At 47.8% G+C, this 19930-nt stretch overlaps 1 protein-coding gene across 1 annotated transcript in view; it reads left to right on the top strand.

Annotated features, from left to right (window-relative positions):
• The window catches only part of SLC5A5 (solute carrier family 5 member 5), a 32873-nt gene extending 13151 nt beyond the window's left edge, over positions 1 to 19722 (top strand). Inside the window, exons 5-15 of the mRNA XM_060275431.1 lie at positions 1323 to 1477; positions 1706 to 1846; positions 5841 to 5970; positions 7551 to 7639; positions 9635 to 9747; positions 10215 to 10285; positions 12401 to 12487; positions 12824 to 13029; positions 15142 to 15245; positions 15617 to 15720; positions 16822 to 19722. Of these exons, the coding sequence (XP_060131414.1) occupies positions 1323 to 1477; positions 1706 to 1846; positions 5841 to 5970; positions 7551 to 7639; positions 9635 to 9747; positions 10215 to 10285; positions 12401 to 12487; positions 12824 to 13029; positions 15142 to 15245; positions 15617 to 15720; positions 16822 to 17016 (1395 nt within the window). The 3' untranslated portion in view covers positions 17017 to 19722. The remainder of the gene's footprint in view (positions 1 to 1322; positions 1478 to 1705; positions 1847 to 5840; positions 5971 to 7550; positions 7640 to 9634; positions 9748 to 10214; positions 10286 to 12400; positions 12488 to 12823; positions 13030 to 15141; positions 15246 to 15616; positions 15721 to 16821) is intronic.
• Positions 19723 to 19930: the final 208 nt, after the last annotated feature.

Genomic DNA, 19930 nt, shown 5'->3' with positions numbered 1-19930 from the left:
ACTTACAAAGATGGCCGCGGAACGGATCGTCTTCGTAAGTCGAGGTACCACTGTACTAAAACTAATTGAGGTGAATTTTTGACACAACATCACATGTGAATGTCCGAAGGATATACCAGTAGGAAAGTTTGCTAAGACAGATGTCACACCTCCACCAGGTAAAACCCCCCAAAAAACCTGTTCCAGAATGCACCACTCAGCCAAAAGTGCATGCTGGGAAAAGAACCAGGTTACAAACCAGCACCCTCTAGCGGCGGCTACACTGGTATTACACCTATAAAACCTTCCCTCTCAACAGCACTTTGGCTCCAGTTTACATACTAGGCTGAAGCCTTTACAGACTAGGCTGAATGGAGGTATTGACTTGCCTGGGTGGGGGTTGGGGGGAGGAGGGGACAGAATAGGTCAGGACACGGTGGAACCAGTCACAGGGATGAGCCGGGGGGTGGGGGGGAGAAGGGGGCGTGATACGTCATGGGTCGGGACAGAGGGGGGAGGAATCACAGGGATAAGCCTGGGGAGTGGGGGGAAGGGCGGGATACGTCATGGATCGGCACAGGGTGGGGGAAATCACAGAGATGAATCACAGCAACATGTGGCAGGGCCAGCTAGTATATAATAAAATGAGAAAACCACTCTTAAAAATAAGAAATCAGTATTGCGCACACTTCCTGGAAGAATGGAATATTTGAAATAATATTTTGGAATATTTGTAAAAATAGCACAATCAGATGACATTATGAGCAGGATTTGGAATATGAGCAGCAGCAGAAAACTGATAATATATGAAAAAGGAGAATATGTCTTGGATGAAATGTTTATTAGAGTGCAGTATGTTGTTATTTGATAGACAAGGAATTTGGACAAGGAATTTGCTTAAAAATGGGTGTTAATTTGAGATATATCTGTAAAATAAACAGCATGTAAAAGGGCATGAACTGGAATATATCTGAGAGAGTGGGAAAACAGTTTTTGCAAAAACCTGTATGAAATTAATTTTAATTTAGTTTTGATGTGTTTTAAATTTGAAAATGAATAAAAATTAATTGGCAGAAAAAAAATAGAATGCATTCTGTAAATGGGATGGGATTAAGAACGGCATGGAGAGATAGACCAGGAGTCAAAGTTGAAAGAGAAATGCATAACAAATTTGGAATGTAGAATTTATACGTAAAGATGTTCACATTTGATTAAATAATTGACAAAAGAGAGACACTTTTAAGAACATTTGAAAGAGGAAACCAAACATGACGCGTTTATTTCTCTGTGTGTTCTGCAGCCAGGCGATTTGGGCGCCCCTAACTTTCCCCTCTGTCTTCCAGGGAGGAATGAAAGCCGTGATCTGGACGGACGTTTTCCAAGTGGTCGTGATGCTTTCGGGTTTTGTCGCCATCTTGATCCAGGGGACCATCTTGGTGGGGAGCCCCGCACAAGTCCTGGCCATCGCGTACAATAACTCCCGGATCAACTTCAACGAGTACGTCCTGGTTTGTGGAAACTATAGAGCTATTTGGCACCATCTCTGGGGGGGGGGGTGTCCAGAGACAGTCTTATCTCGAATTCCAGGATGCTGGATTTGGCAGCCCATTGGCCTGATCCAGCAGCCAGGCTTTTTCTCATGCTCTTGTGGAGCCTCCAGGGCCAGAGGCAGTCTACCCTGATTCCTAGGTCTTACTTCCCACATTCCTCCTCTCTGCTTCCCCAGCTTTAACCTGGATCCTCGCAGCCGCTACACTTTTTGGACCTTCATCTTCGGCGGGACGATGGTCTGGCTTTCCATGTACGGCGTGAATCAGGCCCAGGTCCAGCGCTACGTGGCCTGCAAGACAGAGAGAGAGGCAAAATTGTGAGTTTGGTGGAAGGGGAAAACCTGAAGGGTGGGCTTATTTAAGCACTGCTGTTCGACAGTGGAATTTGCTGCCAAGAAGTGTGGTGGAGTCTCCTTCTTTGGAGGTCTTTAAGCAGAGGCTTGGCAGGCATATGTCAAGAATGCTTTGATGGTGTTTCCTGCTTGGCAGGGGGTTGGACTGGATGACCCTTGTGGTCTCTTCCAACTCTATGATTCTATGATTCTATGACACCGGAGGGAACTGAGAAGGGCATCTTTTCGCAGTGGACCAAGCAGAGACCCCCCAACCCAAAAGGGCTGTATATGTGTGTCTGATTTTCCTAGAAGCTGCCTCTGAGCAGCTTCCCAATTCCCCGTTTCAGAGGGAACTAATAGAAAATAGAGAAAAGCTGATCCTATTTTCACTGAAGAAATGTTGGAGGGGCCGGAGGCAACTGAATCCCCAAAGTGGTGGAGGCTGATATACATAATAAGGAATATCAATCAATCAGTCAATCAATCAATCAATCAATCAATCAGTCATAGACCAGAAGTTTAAAAAAGGCTAAGAATACAATAGTTGTAAGAATAAGCCGGATAAAAGCAGGGAGACGAGTCGTTAACCAGCAAGAATTTTAGTTGTTACTAAAATGATGGCAGAAAGTGAGGAGGAATTAAAGAACCTTTTAATGAGGGTGAAAGAGGAGAGCGCAAAATATGGTCTGAAGCTCAACATCAAAAAAACCAAGATCATGGCCACTGGTCCCATCACCTCCTGGCAAATAGAAGGGGAAGAAATGGAGGCAGTGAGAGATTTTACTTTCTTGGGCTCCTTGATTACTGCAGATGGTGACAGCAGTCACGAAATTAAAAGACGCCTGCTTCTTGGGAGAAAAGCAATGACAAACCTAGACAGCATCTTAAAAAGCAGAGACATCACTTTGCCGACAAAGGTCCGTATAGTTAAAGCTATGGTTTTCCCAGTAGTGATGTATGGTAGTGAGAGCTGGACCATAAAGAAGGCTGATCGCCGAAGAATGGATGCTTTTGAATTATGGTGCTGGAGGAGACTCTTGAGAGTCCCATGGACTGCTAGAAGATCAAACCTATCCATTCTTAAGGAAATCAGCCCTGAGTGCTCCCTGGAAGGACAGATCGTGAAGCTGAGGCTCCAATACTTTGGCCACCTCATGAGAAGAGAAGAATCCTTGGAAAAGACCCTGATGTTGGGAAAGATTGAGGGCACTAGGAGAAGGGGACGACAGAGGACAAGATGGTTGGACAGTGTTCTCGAAGCTACGAACATGAGTTTGACCAAACTACGGGAGGCAGTGCAAGACAGGAGTGCCTGGCGTGCTATGGTCCATGGGGTCACGAAGAGTCGGACACGACTAAACAACAACAACAAAATGATTCGAAGAAGAACCATGTGTCTGAAATACAAGATTCATATAGAAGAGGGTGAAAGGTTGTTTTCTGCTGCTCCAGAGAAGCGGACACGGAGCAATGGACTCAAGCTACAAGAAAGAAGATTCCACCTAAACATTAGGAAGAACTTCCTGACAGTAAGAGCTGTTCGGCAGTGGAATTTGCTGCCAAGGAGTGTGGTGGAGTCTCCTTTGGAGGTCTTTAAGCGGAGGCTTGACAGCCATCTGTCAGGAATGCTTTGATGGTGTTTCCTGCTTGGCAGGGGGTTGGACTGGATGGCCCTTGTGGTCTCTTCCAACTCTATGATTCCATGATTCTATGATTTCATAAAATGAATTATAATAATGCCTCTCCAAGACTTGCTGTCCTGATTTATCATGATTTTCCTGCGGGTAATAGCAGATGCAGAGAATTGTGCTACATTGTGTGTAATCAGAGGGCTTCTATCTGATAATAGGTATTTTAAATAGAATGCTTCAGATCTCCCTGTTGTTGTTTCTTTTAAAAAGAATTGGGGTAATGAGCTGTTTGCAGAGGTTGCAATTAAAAGGGCAATGGAATAATACATTGGCACTTCCCATGTCACAGGGAAATAACCACTTTTAAACAGGGATAATTAAAGAACCTTTTAATGAGGGTGAAAGAGGAAATCGCAAAATATGGTCTGAAGCTCAACATCAAAAAAACCAAGATCATGGCCACTGGTCCCATCACCTCCTGGCAAATAGAAGGGGGAGAAATGGAGGCAGTGAGAGATTTTACTTTCTTGGGCTCCTTGATCACTGCAGATGGTGACAGCAGTCACGAAATTAAAAGACGCCTGCTTCTTGGGAGAAAAGCAATGACAAACCTAGACAGCATCTTAAAAAGCAGAGACATTACCTTGCCGACAAAGGTCCGTATAGTTAAAGCTATGATTTTCCCAGTAGTGATGTATGGAAGTGAGAGCTGGACCATAAAGAAGGCTGATCGCCAAAGAATGGATGCTTTTGAATTATGGTGCTGGAGGAGACTCTTGAGAGTCCCATGGACTGCAAGAAGATCAAACCTATCCATTCTGAAGGAAATCGGCCCTGAGTGCTCACTGGAAGGACAGATCCTGAAGCTGAGGCTCCAATACTTTGGCCACCTCATGAGAAGAGAAGACTCCCTGGAAAAGACCCTGATGTTGGGAAAGATGGAGGGCACTAGGAGAAGGGGACAACAGAGGATGAGATGGTTGGACAGTGTTCTCGAAGCTACGAACATGAGTTTGACCAAACTGCGGGAGGCAGTGGAAGACAGGAGTGCCTGGCGTGCTCTGGTCCATGGGGTCACGAAGAGTCGGACATGACTAAACGACTAATCAACAACAAACAGGGATCTTATTATTTCTACCTTTGAGGAGTAGGGAAGGTAGAACATTAAATCTGGTTAGCATAAAAGCTTTCCTATATTTGGGGATGGATAAATTTGACATATAAGTTGGCATTGTAAAGGCTCCCACATAGCCCTTAATCGGGAATAATCCGAGGTGACTTTTCGCGCTGGGGCTAAACATAGACTTCCCACCCCAAAAGGGCTGCATTTTTGTGTCCTACTGTATTTACTTGGAAGCTGTTGGCTGTTTTCTCTGGCCAAGGCTTCTGAGATCCACATGGCAGATCCCGGGCGCCTGCCAGGTAGTTGTATTACTCAGTGTCCTTGAGTCTATAGACTCAAGCTATTTTCTGGGGAGGCTCGATAACCTGGGGGCACCCTTTTGGCCACCCCACCCAGGTGCCAATCTCGCAGCCCCACAAAGCTATCAGCACCTGGTTGGGCGGGTCCACAGAGCAGCTGTGCTGGTCTGATAAAAAGGTTGGTTGCAATAGATTGGGAGATCCAGAGCTTTCCTGCATAGACCAGGCAAGGTGCCAGACCTCACCGTTTTTAATTCAATCAGGGCATTTAGATCACAGCTTTTTCTCCAAGGAGCTCAAGGTAGTGTGCCTGGTTCTCCTCATTTAACCCCCACAATGGCCCTGGGAGGTGGGTGAATGCCTCCAAATGTCAGTTGCTAGAAACCACAGGAGGGGAGAGAGGGCTCTTGTGTTCAAATCCTGCTCCCCTTTGAGGCACCTGGTTGACCACTGTGAAAACAGGACACTGGACTAGAAGGGGCCATTGCCCTGATTCAGCAGAAGCAGAATTGTAGAGTTGGAAAGTACCCCCAAGGGTCATCTAGCCCAACCCCTTTCAGTGCAGAAGTATGCAGCTGGCTCATACGGGGATTGAACCCATGAACTGAAAAGATAGCTCAGTCATCAGAACATGGGACTCTTAATCTCGAGGTCATGGGTTCGAGCCATGCATTGTGCAGAAGATTCCTGCCTTGCAGGGGGTTGGACTAGATGACCCCCAGGATCCCTTCCAACTTGACAATTCTATCATTCTACAATTCTACCTTGGCACCACACTCTGACCAACTGAGCCACCTTCTGGGCTCCCCATCCCTCATCCAGACCTTTTTAAGATCCTTAATTGCTTAATTTCCCCTGCTCTCCCTGTCCTTGGTTCACATTTCATTTTTGTCCTCTCTGCTTCCCCTCTTTTCTCTTCCCAGAGCTCTCCTTGTCAACCAGGTGGGCCTTTTCTTCATCGTCTCCAGCGCTGTGGGCTGCGGGATTGTCATGTTCACCCTCTACAAGGACTGCGACCCCCTTTTGGCCGGATATATCTCTGCACCTGACCAGGTACCCCTCTGCCTCGCGGGGGGGGGGGGGCTCTGGGGCTTGGAGAGGGCTTGGAAAGCCAAAGCAAACTGCTTGTAGTACCGTAGGAAAGAACAAAGGGTCGGACAAGCAAACAAACAACCCCAAACAGAGAAGTTCTTGTGATGCAGTCGTGCAAAAATGTTACGGGAGGTAGAATACACATGGGAGAAATGAGAAAGAAAGCAGATGGGGTGGTAATTACTGAGGTCTGCTTGTTTAATTTAATAAATTTATTAGTCACCTGGGGGGGGGGGCATAGAATCGTGGAACTCTTCCAACTTTACGATTCTATCATTCTCCCTGTTAACAATTCCTGCATTGCAGGGGGTTGGACTGGGCGACTCTCAGGATCCCTTTCAACTCCACCATTCTATGTGCATCTTGTGGCCCGCTTCAAATCATGGCCATCTCTCCCTGCCCTCCCGCTGCCTCTGAAACAGAATTGAAATTGAAATTGAAATACTTTATTCTCACTTGTACAACTTGTATACAGTGAGATTACACAAGCACCCCCCATCTCTCTTAGTCTTAATTCCCCTCGTTTACTGACGCACACCCACCAAACCCGAAAGTCAGTTCCCTGTTGTTATATTTTCATTCAGCAGTCTAACAGCCCATGGATAGAAGATGTTCTTTACCCTGTTGGTGTGACTAATCATACTTCTACCGTATATCTTCTGCCCGAGGGCAGGAGATCAAAAAAGTGTGAATCATCCCTGAGAATTTTCCTCACTCTCCTGAGGCAATGGTCTTCCACGATGTCATCCAGAGGATCCTGGGACAGCCCATAATATCTTGTGTTATATTAAAGTAAAGGTAAAGGGATCCCTGACCATTAGGTCCAGTCGTGACCGACTCTGGAGTTGCGCGCTCATCTCGCATTATTGGCCGAGGGAGCCGGCGTATAGCTTCCGGGTCATGTGGCCAGCATGACAAAGCCGCTTCTGGCAAACCAGAGCAGCACATGGAAACGCCGTTTACCTTCCCACTGTAGCAGTACCTATTTATCTACTTGCATTTTGACGTGCTTTCGAACTGCTAGGTTGGCAGGAGCTGGGACCAAGCAACGGGAGCTCATCCCCAAACTACGGCCCTCCAGATGTTTTGGCCTACAACTCCCATGATCCCAGCTAACAGGACCAGTGGTCAGGGATGATGGGAACTGTAGTCCAAAACATCTGGAGGGCCAAAGTTTGGGGATGCCTGTGCTATATTCACCACCTTCTGTAGGCATTTCCTATCCATTGATGTCAAGCCAGCGTACCACATTGTGATGCAGTATGAAAGGGCGCTTTCTATTGTGGACCGGTAGAAGGAGATAATCGAATGTTGATTGACATCGTTCTTTCTCAGTACTCTAAGGAAATGGAGTCTCTGTTGGGATTTCTTAACCACCTGGGTTGTATTGATTTTCCAAGTAAGGTCTTCATCGAGATAAACTCCTAGGAATTTAAAGGAAAAAACTCTCTCCACACAGCCCTCCCCGATGTACAGCGGGGCTAGTTCTCCGGAAGTCCAACACCATCTCCTGATCGACACTTTCTCTCCTTTTCTCTCAGTACATGCCTTATTTGGTCTTGGATATCTTTGAGAAATACCCGGGGGTACCTGGACTTTTCCTGGCTTGTGCATACAGCGGGACTCTGAGGTGAGTGTGGAAGACCCCTTCTTCACCCCATGCAGAATGCAACCCCCTCAAAAAAAAAATTACATTTCCTACAAAGGAGACACAAAATTTTGATTCCTGAGTATAGCTAAAGCTATCCAATATTAGAAGCTCTAGGGAAGGCAACAAAAATTCTTTTATTGCATCTGCTTCTGGGGTGGAGCATGGTGCCCCAAAAGTTCCCAGCTTTACCTGGAGGGAGATTGTGGTTTCTCAGTGAGCATTTCCATTTCTTTCTTTTTTTTAATTTTTAATTTAAAAAAAAACCAAAGCTTTATTGATTTTTTTTTTTTACAGATTACAGAAATAAAATATAGATGTAAATAAAATGACATTTGTGATTATTTCAATACACTTAAATCCCCGATATGGGGACCCAGGTGGCGCTGTGGTTAAACCACTGAGCCTAGGGCTTGCTGAGTTCGAAAGCACGTCAAAATGCAAGTAGATAAATAGGAACCGCTACAGCGGGGGGGGGGGGGGGTGAGCTCCCGTTGCTCGGTCCCAGCTCCTGCCAACCTAGCAGTTCGAAAGCACGTCAAAATGCAAGTAGATAAATAGGAACCGCTACAGCGGGAAGGTAAATGGTGTTTCCATGTGCTGCTCTGGTTTGCCAGAAGCGGCTTTGTCATGCTGGCCACATGACCTGGAAGCTATACGCCGGCTCCCTCGGCCAATAATGCGAGATGAGCGCGCAGCCCCAGAGTCGGTCACAACTGGACCTAATGTTCAGGGGTCCCTTTACCTTTACCTTTAAATCCCCGATATATTTCCCCCCCTTATCCCTCCCACCTATCCCTTCCCCTCCCCTCCCCTTTTACTTCTCGGCCACTGCTATGTAACAATTGTGGGTTACCATATCTAACTGCATACTGTACTGTACCTCCTTTCATGGTTTGTTTCTCTTTTTCCTCATTTGTTTAATTATTTGAGCCTTTAAATATTTGCATTTTCATTTCTGATATTCTGAGTATTTCCATGAGCTGGTCTCCAGCACTCTGGTTCAGCGCAGGATGCTGACCTGAAATTCAACAGCCAGCCTGGTTAGGTTTTGTACACAGAATGGCAGTGGCAAAATGTCTTGGGCTCAGCCTGAGGATCTCTAGGGGCATCAATAGGGTTGGCCCCGTGAGTTAGGAACACCAGAAATATTTCTCTATCTATATCCCACCTTCTTCTAGAATGGGACTGGTGTTGGTTTACACAAATTAAAATGCTGCAGATGGAATGCAAAAAGCGAGGAACATATAAAAATAATCATGAATTTAATAGAATTAAAACAAAATTTCAACATTGCAGGGGGTTGGACTAGATGATCATTGGGGTCCCTTCCAACACTACAGATTCTAATATGAAAAAGATCTATTCTAATATGATTCTAATATGAAAAGATCTATTAAAAGACATGTCATAAAAACAGCACAGCACTCTTAAAAACCGCTTCCTTTTTTAAAAAAGACCTATCGAAATAGAACAGGATTCACTTGCTAGCAGAAGGTCAGCAAGGAGGGATCCAATTTAGCTTCTCTAGGCAGGGAGTTCCAAGGTTGTCTGGGAGGAGCCACCACCAAAAAGCTCTTCTTCCGCCTTATGGGACGATATAGTCCTTCAGATAGCCTTCAGGATCAGGCCAAAGGATAATCTAGTTCTGCATTTCATCCCTGGAGGGGCCAAATTACCCCAAAGAACCCAGGGATCCAGATAGACAGCCTCTGGCCCTGGAGGTTCCACAAGAGTCGGCCCGCAATGGCACCCACCTGGGAGGTGCTGGAACCGCACTCTGGCATTCTCCGGCTGAAGAAAAAGCACTGCCAGAAAAGCATGGCGTGAGCTCTTGGAATTGCTTCCCCGGTGCATTTGATGATAGACTGCTCTTGAAGCTGGAGGCTCCTTCCTAGCTAATTCAGGCTGTTGATGGCTTTGTCCTCTGTGACACATCATTGTAGCAGCTTCCTTCCCTCTTCCTTCCCTCTGCAGCACGGCTTCCACCAGCATCAACGCCATGGCCGCCGTCACCGTGGAGGACCTGATCAAGCCAAACTTGCCTAACCTCTCCCCACGGAAGCTGACCCTCATCTCCAAAGGGCTCTGTGAGTGAAGGGTGGAGGGGGCATCCTCCAAAGCGTGGGGGGGGGGGCTGGGCTGCCCATCCAAGGACCAAGGAGACCCCTTTGAAACAAGCATAGTTCAGTCAGGAGAGCAGGAGACTCTTAATCTCAGAGTCTTAATCTCAGAGTCATGGGTTCGAGCCCTATGTTGGGTAAAAAGATTCCTGCAGTGCAGGGGGTTGGGCTAGATGACCATCGGGCCCCTTCCAGCTCTACGATTCTACCATCCTAAGCCAATTGTTTTCAACAGATCTACTCCTGAGGATTTGTTCATTTCATAAAATTTGTACACTGCTTGATTGTAAACAAACAAACAAGCAGTCTCCAGAAGGGCCAAAGCACTAAAATGGCCAATGAGAAAAATTAGCAATAAATAATAATAATAATAATAATAATAATAATAATAATAATAATAATGGAAATTGTGCTTTTATTCTTAACATTTCCAGCACTGATCTATGGGACATCATGCATCACCGTCGCAGCGCTGTCTTCGTTACTGGGAGGCGGGGTGTTGCAGGTAATAATAATTTTATTATTATTATTATATTATTATTATTATTATTATTATTATTTATACACTGCCCATCTAGCTAGGTAACTGTCTCCCCTTATGACCCCTCCCTCAATTTCTTCTCTTTTTTCTACGAGGATTTGGCTCATGTGTTTTTCCCTGAAAGCACAATCTGCATTTGAGATAGCAACAGGGGTTTTTTTTGCAGGCCACGCTTTTCCACCGTCTTGTTCAGGGAGCCTGCTGGATGAGGCCAAAGGCGCCCCCCCCCCCCCGCCTAGTTCAGCATCCTCCACTCACAGCGGCCAAATGTCCTTAAGAACCTGGGAATTGAGATAGACTGCCTCTGGATCAGGAGGTTCCATAAGAAGATCATAAGAGTTTGGCTGGCTGGCTGAGGCCAAAGGGGGCCCATCTAGTCCAGCCTCCTATTCTCACAGTGGCCAAGCTGCAAGGGAAACCCACAAGCAGGATTTGAGCACAGCTGTTGCTTCCCCATCATCTAGTATTCAGAGGTAGACTGCTCTTGGGCATGGAGGTTCTGCTGTCACAGTAGTCCTCCTTAAGAAGAGCTTGGCTGCTGGATCAGGCCCATCTCATCCAGCACCCTGTTGTCACAGGTGCCCCCAAAGGAAACCCAGAAGGAGGTCCTTTTATGATTCCTGTTGCAGGGAGTTCCCCTAACCCTTCTTTTTATCTGTAGCTGTAGAGTCTAGTAGCCACCGATAGCCTCCTCCTCCTCCATGAATTTGCCCCATCCTCTTTCGAAGTCCTCCAAGTCATTGGGCTCTTGTGGCAGGGAGTTCTATAACTTAACCACACGTTCCAGCTTAACTACGCTGCTTGGTGTAGCAGTTTCTCATCAAGCTTGAGAGGGTAGGCAGCGAGGCTTTTAAAAGGACAAATTCAGCCCTTTGCATCAGGCCCTGGGAATGTGCTGAGGACCAATGCAGGCTGATATGCGTTCTTGCCAACAGTCTCCAAGGGGCAGCCCCACATGTGGTGCATTGCAGTAGTCCAGCCTGGAAGCCGCCGAGGCACTGAAGCTGGCAGCCAGGCCTCTCCCTTTCCAGTCATGTGTGTTGGTGGCTGGTTTTTATGATGTAGGAAGTTGATTCTCACGCTCGGCTCATTATTGTCTCGTCTTGTTTCAACAAGGAGGCCACTCCACCCGCCTTTGTAGCAACCAGGAAAAGTTTGCGTTCGCAGATGTGTGCACACACGGCTTATCGGTTTCTGCATTGTATCTCATATGCTAACAACTCGAGCTGCATATCTGCATATCTGGGAGCTGATTGGTACTTTCAGATTGCAGCTGTTCCCCGTGTCTTAGAGGTGACACGATAGAGGTTTGCACAATTGTGCATGGTGGGGCGAAAGTGGACGACGGAGAAAAGTGTTCCTCCTTCTCTCGTGACATGAAACTCTCAGGCAGCCAACAGAGGGTTTAAGGCAGCTAAGAGAAAGTCATTCTTCACAGAGTTAATCTGCAGAACTCCCTCCCACAGGAGGCAGTGGAGGCCACCAACTTTAAAAGGCGGATTTGACCAGAGGCAGGTTTAGGGCAGTGTGACCAACTTGCTCTGCATTGGGCACCTGTTAAGCAGTTGCCCAGCTTTGGGAAGGAGGTGTGAGTCCTCTAACAGAATCATAAAATGGTAGAGTTGGAAGGGACCCCGAGGGTCATCCAGTCCAACCCCCTGCAATGCAGGAATCCCAGCATCCATGATAGAGGGCCAGCCAGCCTCTGCTGAAAACTCTCCGAGGTAGGAGAGGCCACCACCTTCCATCTCATGATCAAACAGCTCTTGCCATCAGAAAGTTTTCCCAGATGTTGAATTGGAATCTCCTTCCTTGTGACTTGAAGCCATAGGTTTGAGTCCTACCTTCCGGAGCAGGAGAAAACGAGCTTGCTCCCTCTTCCATGCCATTGAAATATTGGAAGATGGGTCTCCTATCTTCTCCTTCCCAGGCGAAACATCCCCAGCTCCTTCAACCGTTCCTCATCAGACCCTGCACCATCTTGGTCGCTCTCCTCTGCACACCTTCCAGCTTGACAACCTCGTAACAACAACATGCTTACCCTTGTACTTCTCTGCCCTGCTTTGTGTTTCTGCACAGGGCTCGTTCACCGTCATGGGCGTTATCAGTGGGCCCCTTCTGGGAGCCTTCATCCTGGGGATGTTTATCCCAGCTTGCAACACCGTGGTAAGTCCCAAAGAGGCCCCGAGAGGATGCTTTTGGGTGCCTTCAAATCATGAAAGGGTGTTGGAAGAAGGGTGCAACAAAGCAGTAGGATTGGGACAAAAGAACATAAAAATACCCCTAACAATGCAGGAATCTAGATAGACTGCCCCTGGACTTGGAGGCTCCATAAGGACATCAAAGGGTGCCCATGTATCCCAGCATCCTCTTCTCACAGTGGCCAACTGGATGCCTGTGGGGAATCTCCCTTCCTATGGAAAAATTCCTGGGGGATGGGGGGACGGGACGGGACTTTCAGCTCAACAGCAGCATAAAACCCAACCTCTCCTTCCTTCCCAGGGGGTTTTGACCGGGCTTCTTGTGGGATTCGCCCTCTCTTTCTGGGTGGCCGTGGGGGGCACTCTCTACCCGCCCAGTGCTGCCACCATGGGGGTGCTCCCATCCTACGGAGACTTGTGCCCGCTCTACAACGCCTCCGAGGGAGCCAACGGCACCATCGTGCTCGGTCCGCTACCACCCCGGAACATCACGGAAGTCGCAGACAGGTGAGATGGCTGTTGATCTCTGGTGCAAATTCAAATAAGTGGCTGGGGCAGCCCAGCCAGATGAGTGGGGTATAAGAACAGTGGTACCCCGCTAGATGAATGCCTCGCACAACGAAAAACTCGCAAGACGAAAGGGTTTTGTGTTGCGCGAGGCGTCTCGCAAGACGAAGCCTTCTATGGCGGCACTTCGCAAGACGAAGCCGCAGAACAGCTGATCTTCTTTGCCTTCTCGCCGCGCTACAGCTGTCAGCGTGAACCAAAGCGAAGCTCGGGGAAGGCAGGCAGGCAGGCGACAACAGCCCCGGAGCTGAAGCTCACTGAGTGCTGCTTGCCGCCCGTCCGCCTGCCTTCCCCGAGGAAGCCCTGCAGCTGCCGCCAGTCCCCCGGACCCATAGGAACGCATTGATTAAGTTTCAATGCATTCCTGTGGGAAACTGCGATTCGCAAGATGAAATTTTCGCAAAACGAATTGACCCGTGGAACGAATTAAATTCGCCTTGCGAGGTACCACTGTAATAAGATTATTATAATACTAAAGGAAAACACAGCAAAGCAACATTTCTTTGCCCAGAGTAGAATTCAGGAGGATTCAGTAGAATTCATTAATGGGGCAACATCATTTAGAATCATAGAATCATAGAGTTGGAAGGGACCCCAAGGGCCATCCAGTCCAACCCCCTGCCGAGCAGGAAACACCATCAAAGCATTCTTGACATATGCCTGTCAAGCCTCTGCTTAAAGACCTCCAAAGAAGGAGACTCCACCACACTCCTTGGCAGCAAATTCCACTGCCGAACAGCAGTGCCTGTAAGAACCCAGGACATTCTACAGTGTGCCTCAATGCACTTTGGTGTTATTCAATGTGCTTACAAGGTATTGCTGAAGGTTCATAACAAGCATAAGAAGATCTTACTGGATCAGGCCAAAGGGAGCCGATTTGGTCCTCACAGTGGCCACCCCCACACACACTCAAAAAAAACCCTACAAATTGTCTGTCTCCAGAGCTGGAGGTTCCATGAGAACATGAGAGGAATTTGATGGCTGGACCAGGCCGAAGGGGGCCCATTGACCCCAGCATCCTCTTCTCTCAGGGCCCAACCAGATGACCCTAAAGGGACAAGCAGGGACAAATGTCAGGTTCTGCACTTAGGCAGGAAGAGCCAGATGCACAAATATAGGATGGGGGACACCTGACTGACTAGCAGGACATGTGAAAAGGATGTCGGGGTCTTGGTGGAGTTGGAAGGGACCTCGAGGGTCCTCTGCTCCAATCCCCTGCAATGCATGAATTTTAGTTAAAGCATCCATGAGACATGCCCCCCCCCAGCCTCTGCTTAAAAATCTCCAAGGAGGTTTCTGGGTCACTGTGCCCACCCCACCCCCCAGGAGTCCCTTCCCCATTGAACAGCTCTCGCTGTGAGAAAGTTTTTCCTGATGTTTAGTCAGAATCTCCTTTCTTGTAACTTGAAGCCATGGGTTCGAGTCCTACCCTCCAGAGCAGGAAAAAGCAAGCTTGCCCCATCTTCCCTATGACAGCCCTTAAGTTATTTGAAGATGGCTTTCCTGTTTAGCCTGCTTTCCTGTTTAGCCTGCTTTCCAGGCTAAACATACCCAACTCCCTCAACCATTCCTCATCAGGCCTGGTTTCCAGACCCTTGATCCATACCTGCCAAGTTCCTCTCTGAAAAATAAGGGACCGGACCAAAATTAGCATACCAGAAGTAGCGTGGTGGCCATTTTTGAACTGGGCGGAGCATGCTCAGAAGTGACTTTTGATGCTGCTGTGCCCAGTTCCAAAATGGCTGTCGCACCAGTCGCGCTGCAGCCATTTTGGAACTGGGCAGAGCAGCATCAAAAGTCGCTTCTGAGCATGCTTCGCCCAGTTCCAAAATGGCCGCCGCGCCAGAATAAACCGGGGGGAAACAAAAAAATCTGTTTTTTCGGCTGGGGACAGCTGGAAAAACGGGGGTTTGCCGGGGAAAACGGGAGACTTGCCAGCTATGCCTTGATCATCCTGGTCACTCTCCTCTGTACTCCTCCCAGATTGCCAGCATGTTCTAGGAGCCATTTATTCCCCTTCCTGTGGATCTCACCATCTCGCTTCCTTTGCAGGTCGGCCATTGCGGATGACTTCTACGCCATTTCCTACCTCTACTACGGTGCCTTGGGAACACTCACCACAGTTTTAATCGGGGTTCTAGCCAGCTGCCTAACCGGTAAATAATATTTTTTATTGAATTTTCCATTTTAACCAATTCTTTTAAAATGCAATCAGAAAGAACCTCTCATATCTGTTGACACATTCCATGGCTATTCTTTTATTCCCTCATAAAGCTGCTATATTACAGTACTGATATTTTATCCATTCTATACATCAGTTCCAAATATTTAAACGACAAATTCTCATTTGTTGCCATTGTTCAAATCCCGCATACATTTTGAAATAACCATGATGTGCTGTTGTGTTGTTGTTGTTTTTTCAAATATTCCACAGAATAATTCCATTTTGGAAGTTGATTCCATCACTTCATGTTTCATTGCCTTTAAAAAGTGTGCAAATTCTCTCTCCCTCGTGGTTCTGTTGCAGGGCCTGAGAAAAGGAGCTCAAAGAAGCCAGGCGTGCTCTGGTGGGACGTCATGAAGCAGACTGCCATGGTCTCCCCAGAGGGGCTGAAGAAACCTTTCACCAAGGTAGGACAGCGGGGAAATTGGGCACTCTGATAATGGTGGGCAGTGGACAGTGCGCCGGACCCCCTTAACTGAGCTGCCATCACTCAATTGAGAGAACAGGGACCACCTGAATCCTCATATTCCAACTTGATCATCGCACTCACCTCCAACCGCAGGAACTTTGCTGGCTGTTCCCCACTTTGGAGAGGCTCCTTTGACAGCAGCCTTTAGTGTCATTGTTCCAGTCCTGTGGAACTCTCTGCCACTAGAGCAGCATTACCTGAATCTGGGCCTTCAGCTGTTTTTGGACTACAGTTCCCACCAACCCTGCCCACTGGTCCTGCCAGCTAGGGATCTCTATTGATCAATTCATAGAACCATAGAATCATAGAATCGTAGAGTTGGAAGAGACCACGAGGGCCATCCAGTCCAACCCCTGACAAAGCATTCCTGACATATGCCTGTCAAGCCTCTGCTTAAAGTCCTCCAAAGAAGGAGACTCCACCACACTCCTTGGCAGCAAATTCCACTGCCAAACAGCTCTTACTGTCAGGAAGTTATTCCTAATGTTTAGGTGGAATCTTCTTTCTTGTAGTTTGAATCCATTGCTCCGTGTCCGCTTCTCTGGAGCAGCAGAAAACAACCTTTCTCCCTCCTCTATATGACATCCTTTAATATATTTGAACATGGCTATCATATCACCCCTTAACCTTCTCTTCTCCAGGCTAAACATACCCAGCTCCCTAAGCCGTTCCTCATAAGGCATTGTTTCCAGGCCTTTGACCATTTTGGTTGCCCTCCTCTGGACACGTTCCAGCTTGTCAGTTTCCTTCTTGAACTGTGGTGCCCAGAACTGGACACAGTACTCCAGGTGAGGTCTGACCAGAGCAGAGTACAGTGGTACTATTACTTCCCTTGATCTAGACTCCTTTTCCTGCTTACAATACCCTTATGAGAAAAGCAGAAGCAAAACAAGCATGGTTACTCTGCCCCCTTGCCTTTCCGCCTTAAATCATTATTTATGGTTTCTTTATCGTTTCTTTCTTTTCATCTTGTTTGGGTGTAAATCTGGATCCATATTTTCTCAATTTGCTTCCTTCCATTTCTCAACCGTCCGCACAGGATACAGTGAACTCTCCCGATCTGCAGAAGAAAGCCTTTGGCTCAGCGTCTCTGGTGCCCAGCTTCCCGGCCGAGGAGAAGACCCTGTTGGCCAAGGAGGAGATGGCATCATCAGAGGCGTCCGAGGAGAACCTCTGTGTCTGCAACGCTTTTGACAGCAGCTCTTTCCACCTGCTCAGAGAGACCAACGTGTAAAGGGTTGGGCACCTTGAGGCCAGAAGCCTCCTGGACCAGCTTGACTTGGGGAAGGACCCCATTTTGGGAGGGGTGGACCTCATTCCACAAAGGGGTATTTGTAGGCCTCTGGCCCAGGCTAGGCTGCAACCTCTGGAGAAATTTGGGCAGGGCATTCCTGGCCTGTTCTCAAAATCTGGCCAAGTTGTGCCAACAACACGGGGCGACGTGGACCCTGGGTGGCTTCTGCTTGTCCTTTTGGAGGACACGCCTCCCCAACTGGGTCCCGTGACAAGGGAGCTGTCAAGCAACACACTCGGCAATAGCCGAGAGAAGCCAGGCAGACAGTGAGCTTCTTCATCAGTCCATTTATTAGTATCAAACAGAAACACAGGGAGATCCATAAAGCGTGCTCCCTCGAGGCTTGAGTTGCTGCCCAGGGTGCCTGCTCCTCTCCCCAGAAGCTCACTTTCTCCGTATCAACCCGTCCTGCTGCCTACGGCGGCTGCCAAGGGACCCCTTCTGTCGATGTCTAGTTTTCTGCTCTGTGACATGGAGGAAACACCTGGTTTGAGGTGAAGGAGGGGGATCTATCAGGCTCTCAAGGGACATCGTATCAACTGGCTCTGGTACTCTCCCTATCACATCCAGCTCCTGTCTCTGTTCAGGGCTGGTGCATTGGCTAGCTCAGGGGTTCCCAACAAAATTTTCTCGAGGACCCCTCACCGAGCCACTATTGTGACAAGGACCCCCATTAATTCCTAATCCTAAAATTAAAAAGTGAGAGCCAAATTAAGAGTCTTTTTATATTTTATATTTATACGTTTTTTACAGTTCTTCCTCTTCATCTGTAGGCCTTTGTCGTTTTAACGAACCACTTTTTAACCAACGGTCCATTTTTAACTATACGAACTGTAGCTTCCACGAAAAACAACGCTTTGTTTACAAACACTACTGTTTTGCAAAGAGGCAGCGCGCGTCAGGGAAGAGGGAGGGGAATGGAGAAGACAGGGTACCTGCGCAGTAGCGCACAAATGAAGCCGACGCGCGCAAAGCATCTTGGGGAGGTGAGCGTTAGTAGAATGAGCGCACTGCCTCTTTGCAAAACAGTAGTGTTTGTAAAGCACCGCCTAACGGCATACAGCAGAACTACTGCCTCTATCTAATTCTAGTTTTGCGCTAGACTCTGCTCATGCAGGAAGCAGCCAAAACAAAAAATCTGTTATCATACGAAATATATTTAATATATTTTTTATTCTAATAGCATCTTGCGGACCCCTCTGGCATAGCTCGCGGACCCCTGGGGGTCCGCGGACCACCTGTTGGGAACCACTGGGCTAGCTCACCCCTGTTCCTTGCCTTCCAATATTTCCTTCTCCTTCTCCTTCTCCTCCTCTTCCTGTTTCCCACCACCAAGGATCTGGGTGCATACTTTCTTCTTCTGCCCCCTCCCTGGGCGCCTCTTAGGGTGGCCGTTTCCACCACTCCTCCTCATCTAGCCCTGATATCTATTTTCCATTTTCACCTGGAAATGGAGGAGTTTGAGACTGGTGAAGATGAGAAAAAACAGATGTTGCAAACTGGAATATTATTATTATTATTAGTTTTATTATTTTACCCCGCCCATCTGACTGGGTTGCCTCAGCCACTCCGGGCGGCTGGTGTATATTTTGCTCTAGGAGGCTTCGTTTGATCAGAATCGAGTCAACACTTCCAGAGTTAACACTAAATACAGCTCTTCTAGTTAAGGAACCACCATAGCTGCTAGAGGGCTGTAGAAATTTGTGTCCTGGGCTTTTTAGACTTGCCTACCCATGTACTAGGGACGCGGGTGGCACTGTGGGTTAAACCACAGAGCCTAGGGCTTGCCGATCAGAAGGTTGGCGGTTCGAATTCCCGCGACGGGGTGAACTCCCGTTGCTCAGTCCCAGCTCCTGCCCACCTAGCAGTTCGAAAGCACATCAAAGTGCAAGTAGATAAATAGGTACCGCTCCGGCAGGAAGGTAAACGGCATTTCTGTGTGCTGCTCTGGTTCGCCAGAAGTGGCTTTGTCATGCTGGCCACATGACCCGGAAGCTGTACGCCGGCTCCTTCGGCCAGTAAAGCGAGATGAGCGCTGCAACCCCAGAGTCGTCCGTAACTGGACCTAATGGTCAGGGGTCCCTTTACCTTTACCCATGTACTATCAGAAACTAAAGGGGTGCCTTGGTTGCCAGATGTGAGATACCTTGGGCATTATTTCCAGCTCACCTGCCCCCACCATCCTTGCCACTTCTCAGGGCCTTCTGCATAGTTTTCTTTTGGACCTTGATCCTCCTCCTGCTTGCCTCCACCTGTTATGGAAAAGCCACTCTGTACATGCTCAGAGGGCCAAAGCTTAGGCTGGAGGATGGGAATCAAGTGTGGCTTGGCCCCTGCTGTGCTCTCTCCTCCATATTCTGTCCCATGTTGGACGTCCTCCTGTCGGAGGGCCTGGGTTGAATGGGTGGCGTTACTCAGAGGGTGTATGTTCCTATCTATGCATATAAAGATATATATTCAGTCTGCTCTGGCTTCTAATGATCAAAGGACTCTGGTGTTGTACCAATGGAGGGGGGGAATGCTCGGCATGAAATAAAGAGAATGATGTACAAAAGCCAATGCTAATTCTGTGTTTGGAATGACAAATTCAGAAGGGAACGGATACATATGCCTGTGGCCAAAATTAGGATGTTGCATAAGGTGTGAGGTCGAGGCACAAGATAGGTGGGAAGAGAGGAAAGGGGATGGAGAGAAGAGGGGGTTAGTAAACTTTTGTTCTTTTACATGGTGTATGTGTGAGGTTTTTATAAGCCTCTACTCTCAGCAGCCAGGAGCATCATAGTAGAACATTAGAGTTACTGTATAACTTTTTGACTTTCTTTTTTTTCTTCAAAAACAAAAAACAAGAATGATT

This window comes from Zootoca vivipara, chromosome 6 (genome assembly GCF_963506605.1).
Source record: "Zootoca vivipara chromosome 6, rZooViv1.1, whole genome shotgun sequence".
NCBI classification, from domain to species: domain Eukaryota; kingdom Metazoa; phylum Chordata; class Lepidosauria; order Squamata; family Lacertidae; genus Zootoca; species Zootoca vivipara.
Note: the sequence above shows the minus strand (reverse complement) of the source record. Positions and strands in the feature narration are given on the sequence as shown.